The 12,460-nt window shown below is 45.2% G+C and overlaps 6 protein-coding genes across 6 annotated transcripts; 3 read left to right on the top strand and 3 right to left on the bottom strand.

Annotated features, from left to right (window-relative positions):
• Nucleotides 1–239: 239 nt before the first annotated feature.
• Nucleotides 240–2,815, bottom strand: JR316_0000138 (Cobalt/magnesium transport protein CorA; the record flags this gene model as incomplete). Its single annotated transcript, XM_047885953.1, has 13 exons — nucleotides 240–248; nucleotides 303–420; nucleotides 477–526; nucleotides 593–653; nucleotides 710–738; nucleotides 802–891; nucleotides 952–1,133; nucleotides 1,182–1,283; nucleotides 1,337–1,471; nucleotides 1,540–1,594; nucleotides 1,648–1,707; nucleotides 1,758–2,173; nucleotides 2,227–2,815. 13 exons carry the CDS (start codon nucleotides 2,813–2,815, stop codon nucleotides 240–242), a joined length of 1,896 nt encoding a protein of 631 aa, XP_047753699.1.
• A 1,475-nt stretch (nucleotides 2,816–4,290) lies between these two features.
• JR316_0000137 (uncharacterized protein) lies at nucleotides 4,291–4,723 on the top strand (the record flags this gene model as incomplete). The annotated part of the gene is made up of 3 exons (XM_047885952.1): nucleotides 4,291–4,344; nucleotides 4,412–4,572; nucleotides 4,624–4,723. 3 exons carry the CDS (start codon nucleotides 4,291–4,293, stop codon nucleotides 4,721–4,723), a joined length of 315 nt encoding a protein of 104 aa, XP_047753698.1.
• Nucleotides 4,724–5,134: 411 nt separating this feature from the next.
• Nucleotides 5,135–5,574, top strand: JR316_0000136 (uncharacterized protein; the record flags this gene model as incomplete). Its single annotated transcript, XM_047885951.1, has 3 exons — nucleotides 5,135–5,169; nucleotides 5,238–5,312; nucleotides 5,376–5,574. 3 exons carry the CDS (start codon nucleotides 5,135–5,137, stop codon nucleotides 5,572–5,574), a joined length of 309 nt encoding a protein of 102 aa, XP_047753697.1.
• A 351-nt stretch (nucleotides 5,575–5,925) lies between these two features.
• Nucleotides 5,926–7,682, bottom strand: JR316_0000135 (Polyporopepsin; the record flags this gene model as incomplete). Its single annotated transcript, XM_047885950.1, has 10 exons — nucleotides 5,926–6,162; nucleotides 6,217–6,362; nucleotides 6,415–6,524; nucleotides 6,586–6,628; nucleotides 6,696–6,865; nucleotides 6,924–6,958; nucleotides 7,015–7,122; nucleotides 7,181–7,253; nucleotides 7,312–7,336; nucleotides 7,394–7,682. The coding sequence occupies 10 exons, from the start codon at nucleotides 7,680–7,682 to the stop codon at nucleotides 5,926–5,928; spliced, it is 1,236 nt and encodes a 411-aa protein (XP_047753696.1).
• Nucleotides 7,683–9,205: 1,523 nt separating this feature from the next.
• Nucleotides 9,206–10,244, top strand: JR316_0000134 (uncharacterized protein; the record flags this gene model as incomplete). The annotated part of the gene is made up of 4 exons (XM_047885949.1): nucleotides 9,206–9,232; nucleotides 9,307–9,436; nucleotides 9,525–9,697; nucleotides 9,822–10,244. 4 exons carry the CDS (start codon nucleotides 9,206–9,208, stop codon nucleotides 10,242–10,244), a joined length of 753 nt encoding a protein of 250 aa, XP_047753695.1.
• Nucleotides 10,245–11,256: 1,012 nt separating this feature from the next.
• JR316_0000133 (Ankyrin repeat-containing protein) lies at nucleotides 11,257–12,284 on the bottom strand (the record flags this gene model as incomplete). Its single annotated transcript, XM_047885948.1, has 5 exons — nucleotides 11,257–11,303; nucleotides 11,453–11,574; nucleotides 11,633–11,809; nucleotides 12,089–12,182; nucleotides 12,254–12,284. 5 exons carry the CDS (start codon nucleotides 12,282–12,284, stop codon nucleotides 11,257–11,259), a joined length of 471 nt encoding a protein of 156 aa, XP_047753694.1.
• Between the last annotated feature and the right edge of the window lie 176 nt (nucleotides 12,285–12,460).

Raw genomic sequence — 12,460 nt, 5'->3', positions numbered from 1 at the left:
TTGTGACAACACAGGCGTCTTTCCCGAAGATGCTAGCAACAATGAAGGCATTAAATATACTAAAAACATCACAAAAGCGGAAGGAGTGTATGTGCCGGCGTGAATGAACGCCAATCTTGGGCATTGGATACGAAAGAGAGAGATGTGTGTGGGTTAAACTGATCCAGTTGGTGAATTACCTATATTACTGAAAGCCAAACCAGGGGTTTATAGACTTTGCAGGGCGACAACGCCCGGATTTACATCGTCTGCAGATCAGAAGGCTTGAGAAACTGGCGAAAAGGAGAAATAGTTATCCATACCTTAATCGCTTTTGTTGCTGCTGACCTCTTGTGGATATAATGCCAGAACTTTTTGAGGTCTCCCCATAGCGCCAGAGGTAGCGTAACAACCATGATGGGTATGGCAATTTCCCAAAACCTAGCGCATGTATTAGCAAAACTACGCGCATGTCGACATGTAGCAGAGGAACTGACAGAAGGTCGGTGTGCTTGTCAACGGACCACATACTTGAAAAGTTCATTCCCTGTTCCCGATTCAAGTCAATTAAAAGTCTGCAAAGCTGTACAGGTAGTCAAGAAGAAGAACATACGAAGTAGCCGGTGAGGACAGTCAAAGGTAAAAATATGATTGTTGCCATGGTTAAACGACGCCTAAGGAGTATTTTAATCAGTGCGATTGAAATATAGAGGTAGGATAATTGACACACATTACTTCGTTCATCTCATACGAAGACATCTGAAGAGACAATATGCAGTTAGTAAAAGCCAAACGAAAGCCCATACGATATGAAGAACTTACGTTGAAGGTGTAATCTATCAAATTTTGGGCAATCCCGGCGAACATATCCAGGCTAGTTAAGATGTAGTCCATATGGTCATAAACATCAGCCTTAGTAAAAAGGTAAAATAGTGAGTCATAACAGAGACTGTGAGAGAGGTTATCGCGTACAAGATAAATCTTAGCCTTATGGCTCATGAACCCCACTACTCTCACATCCTTGTTTGCGGGATCTGAGCTATCGATGAGAGCCGCACACCGATCGACGTCGTATCGTCTCAGCCCGTAGATAAGCGTTTTGATGGGGTCAAGCGTGCGTTTGTGGAGGATGAGATCGCCGGAGAGGATATGCACTACCGGGTTTGAGAAGGTTTTACACGAAATAATAGAGCTCGACATACAGTCTCTAACAGTGTTCATTTGCGGTCGTAAAAGGATCTCCTTTTCGAACTTGTGAATTTTCGCGTGATACGCCTCGATGACCTGAACCGCTTTGTCGACGACTACAGAAGGGTAAACATGTCGGTATACTAAGACTGGCGGGTAAAATACTTACTAAGGTCAAGCAAAGCATGGAGCAAGAGAGATGGGTCTGCCGATTTTCGCAGTACAGTATCGCGACTCTTCAGCCGAAATGATATAGGCTGCGTTAGGGAAAGGTTGGGGATGGGTCGGATCGAGATAATAGTGCCTAAGAAAATAAGCAGCAATTAATGCCGTTCTACTCATGGCACCTTCAGGGAGTTTTTTATCTCATACCATCTCTGAATAAAAAGAAGAACATAGGCGTAACATCCACGTTGATGCGAGATCCCTAAACGATAACTAATGTCATGATTTATATCCTTGATACAACGACTAACGGACCTTTTTCAGAGCTTCGATCGCTGCTTCATCCTGTTTTTGTTCTTCTCGAGATAGCTGGAGCTATTACATGGTCAGATGAGGTAGGATTAAAACCGTTTTGTCGGACTTACCGCTCCTTCCCTGGCTACCAGCGTTGAAAGATTACTTCCTGTTGGGGACCTCTTTCCGGTGTTGTATGCCCCCTTCAAGTCGTTCCGATTGGTCGGCAAAAGTGACGGCTGCCCACGTCGTTGAACAAGCGTGGCTGCGCGAGAAGGGAAAGAGCTTGTTGGCTTTTTAAGCTCTTCAGAATCGTCCATATTCACTTTTTCCTCTTCTTCGTCAGGATAGCTCTCCAGAGGTTCTGGAGAATTCGATCGAGGTCCAGTGGTGTATTGTGTAAATGCCGCCCTAGATCTTTTTTCTTCATCATCGAGAAGTTCGTGGCAAAGGATACGAAGAAAGAGGTGCTTGGAATAATAGTCTGCCTTGCTACGATTTCGAGAATGGCCGTGGAAGACATCTTCTAAAGCGAGCGGATGCAAATCTGAAAAACAGAAATTTGAAATTCGGGACCCTTTCTTTGATGGAGCCACTCACTATACTTGATCGACAGCGCCCGAATCACATCCCAGCTAATACCACCAATATTAATCCACCTCACTTTAACCCACGGATCCCTCTGCGGTAACTCGGGCGAATCCAGGTCTCCCATGAACTCAATAAATTGCGCGTTATCCATATGTCGGGTCGTGTTTCGGATGGCCGAGTAGTCCATAATCTCAATTTGGCATTGCTCCTTGATATGACTGTACGCAGCGTCCACAGCGGGACGACGAGGGTCAATGCCCGGCTCTGCTCCAATGCCTCCGACGTTCCCTAACAATGTCGTGCCACGCCTCATGGCCATGACCTTGCGCACTGCTGCCCGGAATTTGTCCTTTGGTGTCATCGTCGCAAAGCCCGCTTGATGGACAGCTGGCGAAGGAACGGCCTTGGAAACCTTGGAGTGTATTGATTTCCTGGACTGTGTCTTGATTCGCGATAGGTCAGCGCGATAGGGAGAGGCTACCTCAGGCAGTTGAGAGTAATTCGCAGATGCTGGCGATATTGCGAAGGCATCCTCTTCTGACTCGTTAGAAGTGAGTGACCTGCCCTCAGAGTCGCTCAGACTGTTTTCTCGGGGCATGTCGATATCGTTTTGAGCTCTCCGAAGTTGCTCTGAGGGACGAGTGGATGACAAAAGCGACTCGAAGATGGAGTTCAGGAGGCTAGATGGGCATGAAACAGCCGATTAGCAGCCTCTTGATGCGTTCCTTTCCCACATGCAGGTACAACACGGTCGCGAGTTGCCTTGAGGCGTAAACGGTCAAAATAGGATGGTAACTAGGACAGGAATAGTGCGTCCACACAGCCACATAGTTTCATCACTCTCGATTCATGAAAATCTTTTCCGTTTTAAAAACAGTTGAAAAACAGTCATGGTTAATCAAGAACAAAAGTATAGCATTTGAAGCACATCTGGTTAGACTAATATTTGTAGCTCTATATGGTTCCCTTGTTGAATTATATAGATTAGTTATTTTATAATCTCTCAACCTGCTGCTCTTTGATACATTCGTCTTTTTCCCCAACGATTTTAGTCTTTTTGAATACTATTTTCGCCTTCAAAGAGTTCAACCTATTCTCGGATGCAGAAGGTACGCTCGCTATGATGATGTTGGTTCTTTACGGCGGCGCATGCTAAGCATGAATTGGTCCTTCGAGGTTGAATATTTCCGAGATCAGTTGCGTACGCCGTAGCGGGTGGTGGCAGTGGCAGGGAAGAACTGGTTCATAGTAACTATGTATATTACATGACAGGTATATTTTCCCGATTGGTTTCTGCAAAGTGTGCCGTTTTCTAGTGTTACCTATATAATTTTCGTGCAGATTGAATTAATGATAAGTTTGTAACTCTGAATCGTGGACTTTTTTTTTGCAAGATCGACTTGCGAGTATTGTGCATGTGGCATGTCGCGCGACCAGCGCGCGCGCTGATGCGCTGTCTGCGTCGGAGATCTAAATTCGGCCCTCCGCGCCGCAATATGCCGCAAATTAGCAACCGAGCACGCCGTAGGGCTCATCACTTGGCATCATCACACGAACTTTCTACCGGCGTTTAACCAGGCCAATATTTCAACTAGTGAGTATAATTCCGTGAACTTGGGCACTTATAGCTCATATTTCATGGTTTTCTAGACTTGTGGTACCCCCACTATCACTGTGAAGCTACATGACGTGTCACAGAAATGACAAGTTGATCCTGCACTAGTAGCCCAGTTCAACTAGCGATTCATAACGTAACCTCTGCGTCCGCAAGTGAGGCCTACTAGCGACATTGGATCCATTGAAATCCGTTCAGTTTACCGATCCTAGCAGGCTTGAATCCGTCTTGTCTTCCACCTAAATTGATTACATCGGTTTAGCTTAAGTGCGGCGATATTGACAGAAGGTATTGAATAATTGAAGACACATTAGACTGGATCGTACTAAGACTACTACTCTCACTTTGCATTTTAGACCAAAGCAAGCACGACTTCTGGTAAACCCTTTCATCGGAGAAGGTCACCTTTAAAAGAGACATGTACGGCGCGTCTGGTTCTTCACCTTAACATCCATAACATGAAGTTAATCACCGGTATTACCCTCTTGTCAGCTCTTGTGTTGTCCGTCGTGGTGCGTTTATTTCTTGTATATGTCCACCGAATTGCAATCTAATTGTTCTGGTCCGATTTTGCTACAGGCCGACTCCACTGTCATGCTCTGCTCAGATGCCAACCTGGAGGGTACATGCGTGTTCATACAATACAAGAACAACAAATGCCACAACGTACCCGCACGTATGAATGATGTAATCTCAAGCGTTGCTCCTGGTGGCAGCGGTCACCATTGCACACTCTTCAGGTGAGGACATAGACGATTTCGAAAGCGATTAGTGCTCACGTTTTGCCTCAGGGATTATGATTGCTCTGGTCCAACCTATGATGTTAACTCATATGTGGCCTTCCTTTCCGGATTTAACGACGAGATGTCGTCTTTCAAATGCTCCTCTTGAACAATTTCTAAAGAGGTAAGTTGTCATATAATGATTATATTGATACAGCTTCTCATTGTCTAAGAAACAACGAACAGAAAGAAAGAAAGTGAATTACATCTGCATAGCCGCATCGATGAACTGATGTATCTTCTGTAAAACTACGCGAAATTCCATGTTATACAACCGTCTGGAATGATATCTGAGACTTACATTATTTAGAGATCATGATAATGTCTGGCTTAACTTATGCTCTTAGTCCAGCCTACCCAATACTCCGAAACTTTGAAGGCATAACGTGCATAGAGACTGACGTCATGTAGTGGAACCTTGAAATGACCGTATAAAAACCATCAATGCTTTCAAAATGACGACCTCAAATCCTTCTCCTTCTCAATAAGCAAACTATTTAGCATCTGTACTCTAGACACAATGTCCCGATTCCAAGCACCTAGTAGTGATGACAGGTTAGCACCGGCTATATCCCAGTTGATTAATGAACCCGTCTAGATCTCACATATCCAATCTTTTACAGTGACAAGATGTTTGAGAGACCTTCGGGCAGATTCCAAGCGGCACCCGATAATGCCCACATCGACACAGATTCCAAGTGTGTAATTTTCCTTTGAGCCTTCAAGTCGTCCATCGACATTGTTTAATCCGAAATTCCCAGAGATGAACGCAGTATCGCCAACAGACTGTCTGCAGCAGAGAAGAACGAAAGACACGCAGAAAAGCACGCAGATGATAAGACTGTGACAGACCCTCTTGCGCCCGCCCGCTCACATGGCAATGAGCCGTCCCGGGGAGCGAAGATCGATGCGGAGTTGCAGCGCGAGGAGGAAGAGTTGATGAGAAAAAAGAATGTTTAATTTCTAAGACGATATACTGTACATACTATCGTCAAGTAATGCATAACTTATTTGCATTACATACCCTCAGCATCGAAAACGTGGTCAGTTTCTGTACAATGCGGCAGTCAACCCAGCCTCGGCCAGCGTCGTTTTAGTGATCGCGAACAACCTGCGGCAAAATCCGATAAAGGTTCAACTTCGTCACTCGTGAGCCAATTCAACTGATGCCTCTAAAGCCTCATCATCTCAGAAGGCCTTCGACTATTGGACAAGGTGTATCATTGAAGGGTCCGTACGGAAAGTTCATTCAACTAACGACAATCAACCAGTAAACTAAGATAGACTCAATCGCATTGCCTCCGATATGACCTAATTGATGTTGGACTTTGTAAAAGGGGTTGCAGCCAGACCGACGCGCCCTCTCCCGGTATCGTAGACGGAGTAGAATCGCTCCAAGAAGGTGAACCCATTAATGAAATCAAGACCCTGCCCGCTTGGCGTTCCCATGTCTGCAACGACGACGTATATATTTCCAGCGACACCTCCTATATCGGCGTTGAGTGCTCGAGGCCAGATTTGAGCATTTGCAGTCAGCTCGAAAGTGGTCTGGTAGTTAACCATTAGCCTTTAGACTTGCTAAGCTATTTTGTATGCACTTACTCCCCCAGCAATGAAGAAGAGACTTTGCAGAGCGTTGAAATTCGCAGAGGATAGCTTTAATAATCCAGTGGTGCTATCGAGAGTGGCCTTAGTTGCGGTCTGATATTTCTTGAAAGCATCAGTGGCGAGGAGAATCAGAGTTGTTCCTAGTGTCGGGTCATATTTTAAATATTGATCCCTTGAGAGATCGATACGCACCAGTGTCGACAATTCCAGCAGTGGTGGACAGGATGGTATTTGACGACCCATATCGTACAGATTGATCAATACCCCAGTATTGATCTGCAGGTGAAGTAGATGTCATGGGGCTGAGTAAATTGATCATGAGCTCCGCTGAAATTCCTCGTTATGTACTCAGTGGTCACTTACATATATGTCATTGGTCCTGTAAACTTGGAAGAATCAATTCCTCCTATGTTTTAATTTTACACTCGGTCAGTGAGGGTTACAGAGATTCAAATATGTTTATTTCAACGCACCCCATGTAATTTCGCCATTTACGTCGTCCTCCACAACGGTAGGCTTAAAGGAAATTGCAATTTCATTTGAAGCAGTTATCCCCTCGGTAAAAAGGTTATCAGTGACGGTGGGTACTGCAGTGTCGAACGCCTCGGAGAGTGTTCCTATTGTGAGATCCACGGGCCCAATACTATCGCGAACACTTGTCAACAAGAGCAATAGAAACGGTATTCAATACCTGTACATACCCCAGTATACCATCCACTCCGTCAAATCCTTCGAACTTGTAAAGGAAGTTAATAAAGAGTGCCTCAGAGAATTCATAAGCTAAATAGGCACCTCTGAAGCAACCCCAATAGATTGCTTCTTGATTACGAGGCCAGAAGCCAGGGTTACCGTGTCAGTGAATTCAACCCCAGAGAAGGACCCTGAGCCATATTTTACAGACTTTATGGAATTGGTATGTCGACATCTCTTAGTGTGACTAAGAAACCGGAAAACATACCACTGTATTCGAAGTCTTGACGCTAGTGCCGGTCTTGACGTAGGCCTTGTTAGCTCCAACCCATGTGTTTGAACTATAATGACAAGCCTTTCAAACAGGAGACAAAGATATACAGACAATGCAACTCTTACCTCCCGGTATCTATCAAGAGAGAATCTATTCATATCGCGACGAAACGTTAGCAAATGTCTATTTCGAGAAATTAAATCCTACAAGTCGTGGGTGGGCTGCCGATCCCCACATTTGCAACGTAAGTTACAGCCTGGTTAGTAATCGGTTCGTTGATGAAGTCTTCATGAAAGTTGTTTCCGGTAGCCTTTGCAATGCCTTTTGCCTTGAAGAACTTCGCTCTTGTTTGATCGCGTTTGAGAAGGTTATGCACACTCGTAAAGTTCGTACGACGAGACAGCGGCAGAGTCACAGGGGACGTGTTTATCAAAATAGGGTTTGCAGAGACGATTGCTGCGAGAATAAGCGTGGCCAAGAGGCTAGAGGGAACCATTCTGCAGAACGAAAGTCTGAACCAACCTTTCAGGAAAACCGCCCCTTATATTGCTGCTGGCAGGTTACTGCATAGGAATGCGCTCTTCACGCATCTCGCAAGGTGGCCCATTCCATGATGAAGAAGCGTTTCCCATGTGTTGTCCTACCTTATCGTCCTTCTGAGAACCTGATGGTATTTCTGGATTCCGGCTGTGGAGTGGACTGTAGGTACTACCAGTCATCGTCAGTCCACCACTACACGAGGATCGAAGAGACACGTGGATTTTCACCTTGCTTCATCCGGCAGGCGGAGGGTGTGTGGCGTTTACCTTGGATGTTTCTACTATAACTTTCGAGGTATCTTGTACCTTGAAGATTTAAATCAAAATTAGTCACCAAGTTAGACTTACGCTGGTGAAGCAACGATTGTGAAATCTACAAAATCTAATTCAGAAACATGATCATGATGTCATGAGTAATCTCGCCGGTCTATGTATTTGTGGAAAAATAATGCTTTTAAGTACAATTTAATCCTCCAGAAAAAATTGGATACATATTCTAGATGCGTGGATTTTGGGAGGTTCTTGGTAACTGTACTTCTCGCCAGCCCAACGCTTTAAGCAGAGAGAGGCGAGGTTACAGATAGGCAGTTATTGAACTCCGGTGATTGAGGATCCTGAAGATTAATAGATCAAAATATTTCGCTCAAGGGTAGTGTAAACTGGTCTGAAGTATACCAAATTCACGTTCACTGCGTGCAAACCACGCGATTGCATGACTTACTCTTGAGTCTTAAGTATTTTTTGTCAAGTTATTAAAGCTCCGATTTAATTTGTAATCGGGGTTTCTTTTGTGACCTACATTTCTCGGCAAGTCCCATCCAATGGGGTTCCCAAACGACTTGGATGGATTCTTCATTTACCATTGCTATTCTTTCATGACTGTATGGTGCCTTATAATTTAATATATCCATCATATACCCTACCAGATTCTGAGTGGCTGCTTTACATACGACTCTGATTCCTGGTTTCAGTAACGACGAATTACGTCTTTAACCTCAATGATTTATCACATCGAACTCTTGGCATTGTCAGTATACATACATAGCTCAAGTCGAAACAGAACCTGAGCGTCATTCGTCTTTACTTTGTTGGCTTAACAGTTTTACAGGGTTACAAGAAAAGGATTCCAGAATAAACTTTCGTTTTGGCTGCGATCTAAACCAGTTAACAACATTCCCAAGGCACAAGGAATGCCGAAGCCCGCATCACGTCCAAGACCATTTTTAGGACAAGTCCCGATCAAATTCCATTTCATCTATACAACACGGCCACGGCCCAGCTGGAGTCCAGCGGCCCCACCGCAGTTTTCCCTGGTTTTCCTCCTCTCCACCTCAGACAGGAGGTGCCACTGTGCTCCTTCTTTTCTTGACATTGTGTACTTCTACAAATCTGAAGGTCTGACTGGAGGAATCATATCGGGGCGAAAGAATCGTGCCAGTCTCTTTACGATAACAATAACGACAACAACAGCGACACCACGATGGGACGTTGGACACAGTATGACGAGGTGCGTTCTGTGCCATACTTGGTGGACCATGAATGTCAACTAACTTACCTTCCTGATTGAATCTAATGCTATAGGATGAATACAGGCTCCCGGAGGGTGTGAAGCGTATTGGATACGATGCTGATTCGGGAAGGTACCTCTTTCGTAGTGGAGGGAGCATATGGCAGGGACCTGTGGGCGCTGAGTATGGCGAGTTGACGAAAGGTATGTGGCAGCTTACCTCCTCAATGCAGCGAGATATTGGACTCTGCAGTTTAAATCAAGTTCGAGAACTCATTTAGCGTCTTTATAGTTGATTCGGTGCCATCAACAGTGACAGTAGCTGGTTCTTCGAGCTTAGAAGGGATAGATGATATCTTTGACACAGACGATGGTGAAGATGAAAGCAGCGGCCGACGTGGAGATGATGTGGAAGCTTCGCCCAGGACGAGAAGCCGGGGCTACCAGCTCCTGTCCGATGACCACGTACGCATTCCATATTCTCCTTTACTGTCTAATTATATCCCTCTTTATACACGGATGGGAGTACTAATTATCGCTTTATATCCCATCTTATACCTCATATCTCGTGCCTGTTGCGACTTAATAGAACCGCACTATCGTACCTCGTACCGCACAAAGTAGCAAAGGTGCCAACACCCGAATGGGCGCATACCGGACACTCTTTCCTTTCTTTCTCATCATCGCTGTTCTTCTGCTACTCATGTGGCGACTTCTCATATCGCCTTCCCTATCATCCCCACCGCCAGCCTCGAAAAAATGCCCTGAGGGCACGTTGTCCCGATGGGTGCAACCGGGCGATAGCTGTTGGGAGCTTGCAAAAGAGAGCGGGTGGACGTTGGAAAAATTCAAGGAGGTCAACTCCAAGGTTGTGTGCGATCCGCTAATGCCGGGTACCTCCATCTGCCTACCGCCATCGAAACAAAAGATGGAGAGGATGAAGATGATGCAAAGACAACAGCTACCACAACAACAGGCCAAGCGTGGGCAGCAACAGAAAAGGCGAACCTGATGCTATCTATTCTCCCTCTCTGCATCTATTGCACAGATATTGCAACATATTCTATCGCCATCGTTCTGCTACCCTCAGGCTTCACCTCTCCAGACCGACCCCTGTTTTCACACTCAAAATAGCTCATATCATCCCGACATATTCCACGATCAACCACAGCACAACAAATTTCCTCCAGAATAAACTGCATCGGAAAAATTAACGACTCTGCCACGTATACCTACGTGCTGATTCCCCTCATTTTATCCATCCTCCATGATTCACTTTCTTTTCCCCGCTGCGGCTTGTCGTCATTGATCTTTAGTGATCAATGTGTGATTGGCTAGTCTTCACCGTTTTCTCATCGGAGACACCAATACCAACACCGTCGATTTAGATATCTTGGTTCCTCTGCACAACGAAGTTATCTATCCGTAATTATTTCTGGCAATTTTCGGATCACTCTTTACCCCTATTTTTTTCGTCCTGCGTCTCCTCTCATCATTTTCTCGTCTTTCCTTCCCTGCTGGCTTTTGTATGTCTGTTTTCAAATCTTTCAACTTTTTATTATGTTTCTGTTTCTGTTTCTGTTTTGCTCCGGCATTCGCATCTCCATCCATTCCGTCACATGCACATCGCTATTCACCCTCTGGAACATTTCACTTGTTTTCTTCCCTTCCACCTTGTTTTCGTTTGTCAACATTTTTCAATTTCTTATCTGTACCATACTCGCCCTTTCTAATGAACAATCATGATACGTTACGACAACCTTTTTAACATCCAGTACCCGGAATCGAATCTATTCTTACCCTGTCCTCGGGAATCCTGACCGTGCCAATCTTCACTTGCCTCTATCAGTCGATTTGTCGATGTATGGAAAGCTAATTTAGGATGGAAGGATAGACCCGAGTGTGTATTGTATTAAATGTCCATCTAGATAACCACCGAGTATGTATGTGTGGTTTAAACTGACGCTCGTTGCTCTGCTTCCAGCGGACCCGACTCATTAATGAAGTTATCCAGAATCTAATATTCAATCTTCATCAGAGCCCGATCCCGACCCGCCTTCATCTTCGCCATCTGTAGAAGATAAAATAAATGACGATCAGAATCGATAGTTCATCATCAGTCAATGAAAATTAATCAAGCAAAGGGGTTCATGGGAATGATATCGAGATTGAAAGTAAGAAGAGTATGGTAGGAGTTTGGATGAACGCTTGGATACTCACCGCTAGCAACGTCGTCTCGCGAGATCGTGGCCTGCGCCTGGTGTTTGCGGATGAGTGCACGAAGCTTGGTATCGTCGGCTGGGAGAAGGTCAATGACGGTCTCCCCGTTCTTGTCTTTTATTCTGCAAGCCACAAGCATCAAATCAAGGGTATTCCGAGATCTAGATAGAATTAACGCACGAAGTATCCGCCCCTGCCTCGAGAAGACTGTCGAAGATGTGCAGGCGCAGGTCGGTGTGTTGGATTTGCACTGCGAGATGGAGAGGTGTCGCTTTGTCGAGGCGGTTAATGGGATCGACATCGCAGTCTTCATGTGAAAGGATGTGTTCCAGCACATCGGTAGAACCGTGCATCACGCTGTCCTCGTTGAGCGATATGGATGGTTGTATGAACGGGAAAGAGGGGCGGAAGCCAGGAACATGTTTAATGAGTACATGCAACATGCGACAGGGGGATGAAGGGCGGCTCACGCATTATGTAGTGCTGAGGATATGGAGCATGACTTTTGTTAGTTAGGACAGAAGACCGCACAGTGGATCTTGTAGAACGCACGAGTGTTTCCTAGTCTGTAGACGGGGTTGTATAAGTATAAACTCAAGAAGAGGCTGGATTTCATTAAAACTTTAAAGTACGCACCCATCCTGGCAGTTGATATCAAAATCCCCTTGCTCAAAGATCTCAAGCAAAAGATCCTCATTGTCATCGCGCGCAGCAGCGAGGAGACGCTCATCTGCGTTGTTCACAAACAACACGATCTAATCAGCGCAAACGATCCTGGATAGAAAGATACTAAAGACTCACTGTTGGATGCTCCTTTATTCTCGTCCGCCATTCGTGTTTAGTTGGGTATTTCGATACCAGCTATGTTGGTATTCAAGATAGGTTTGATAGGGTAGAGTACTGGTCGTCGTCGTCCGTCGTGAGCTGTAGATCACGACCTTACATAAAACGACCGGAGTTCATAAATAAGTCATGGACATCGGGCCATCGAAATGATCACTTGCCTTC

The sequence above is a fragment of the Psilocybe cubensis genome, chromosome 1 (genome assembly GCF_017499595.1).
Source record: "Psilocybe cubensis strain MGC-MH-2018 chromosome 1, whole genome shotgun sequence".
Taxonomy (NCBI): Eukaryota; Fungi; Basidiomycota; class Agaricomycetes; order Agaricales; family Agrocybaceae; genus Psilocybe; species Psilocybe cubensis.
Note: the sequence above shows the minus strand (reverse complement) of the source record. Positions and strands in the feature narration are given on the sequence as shown.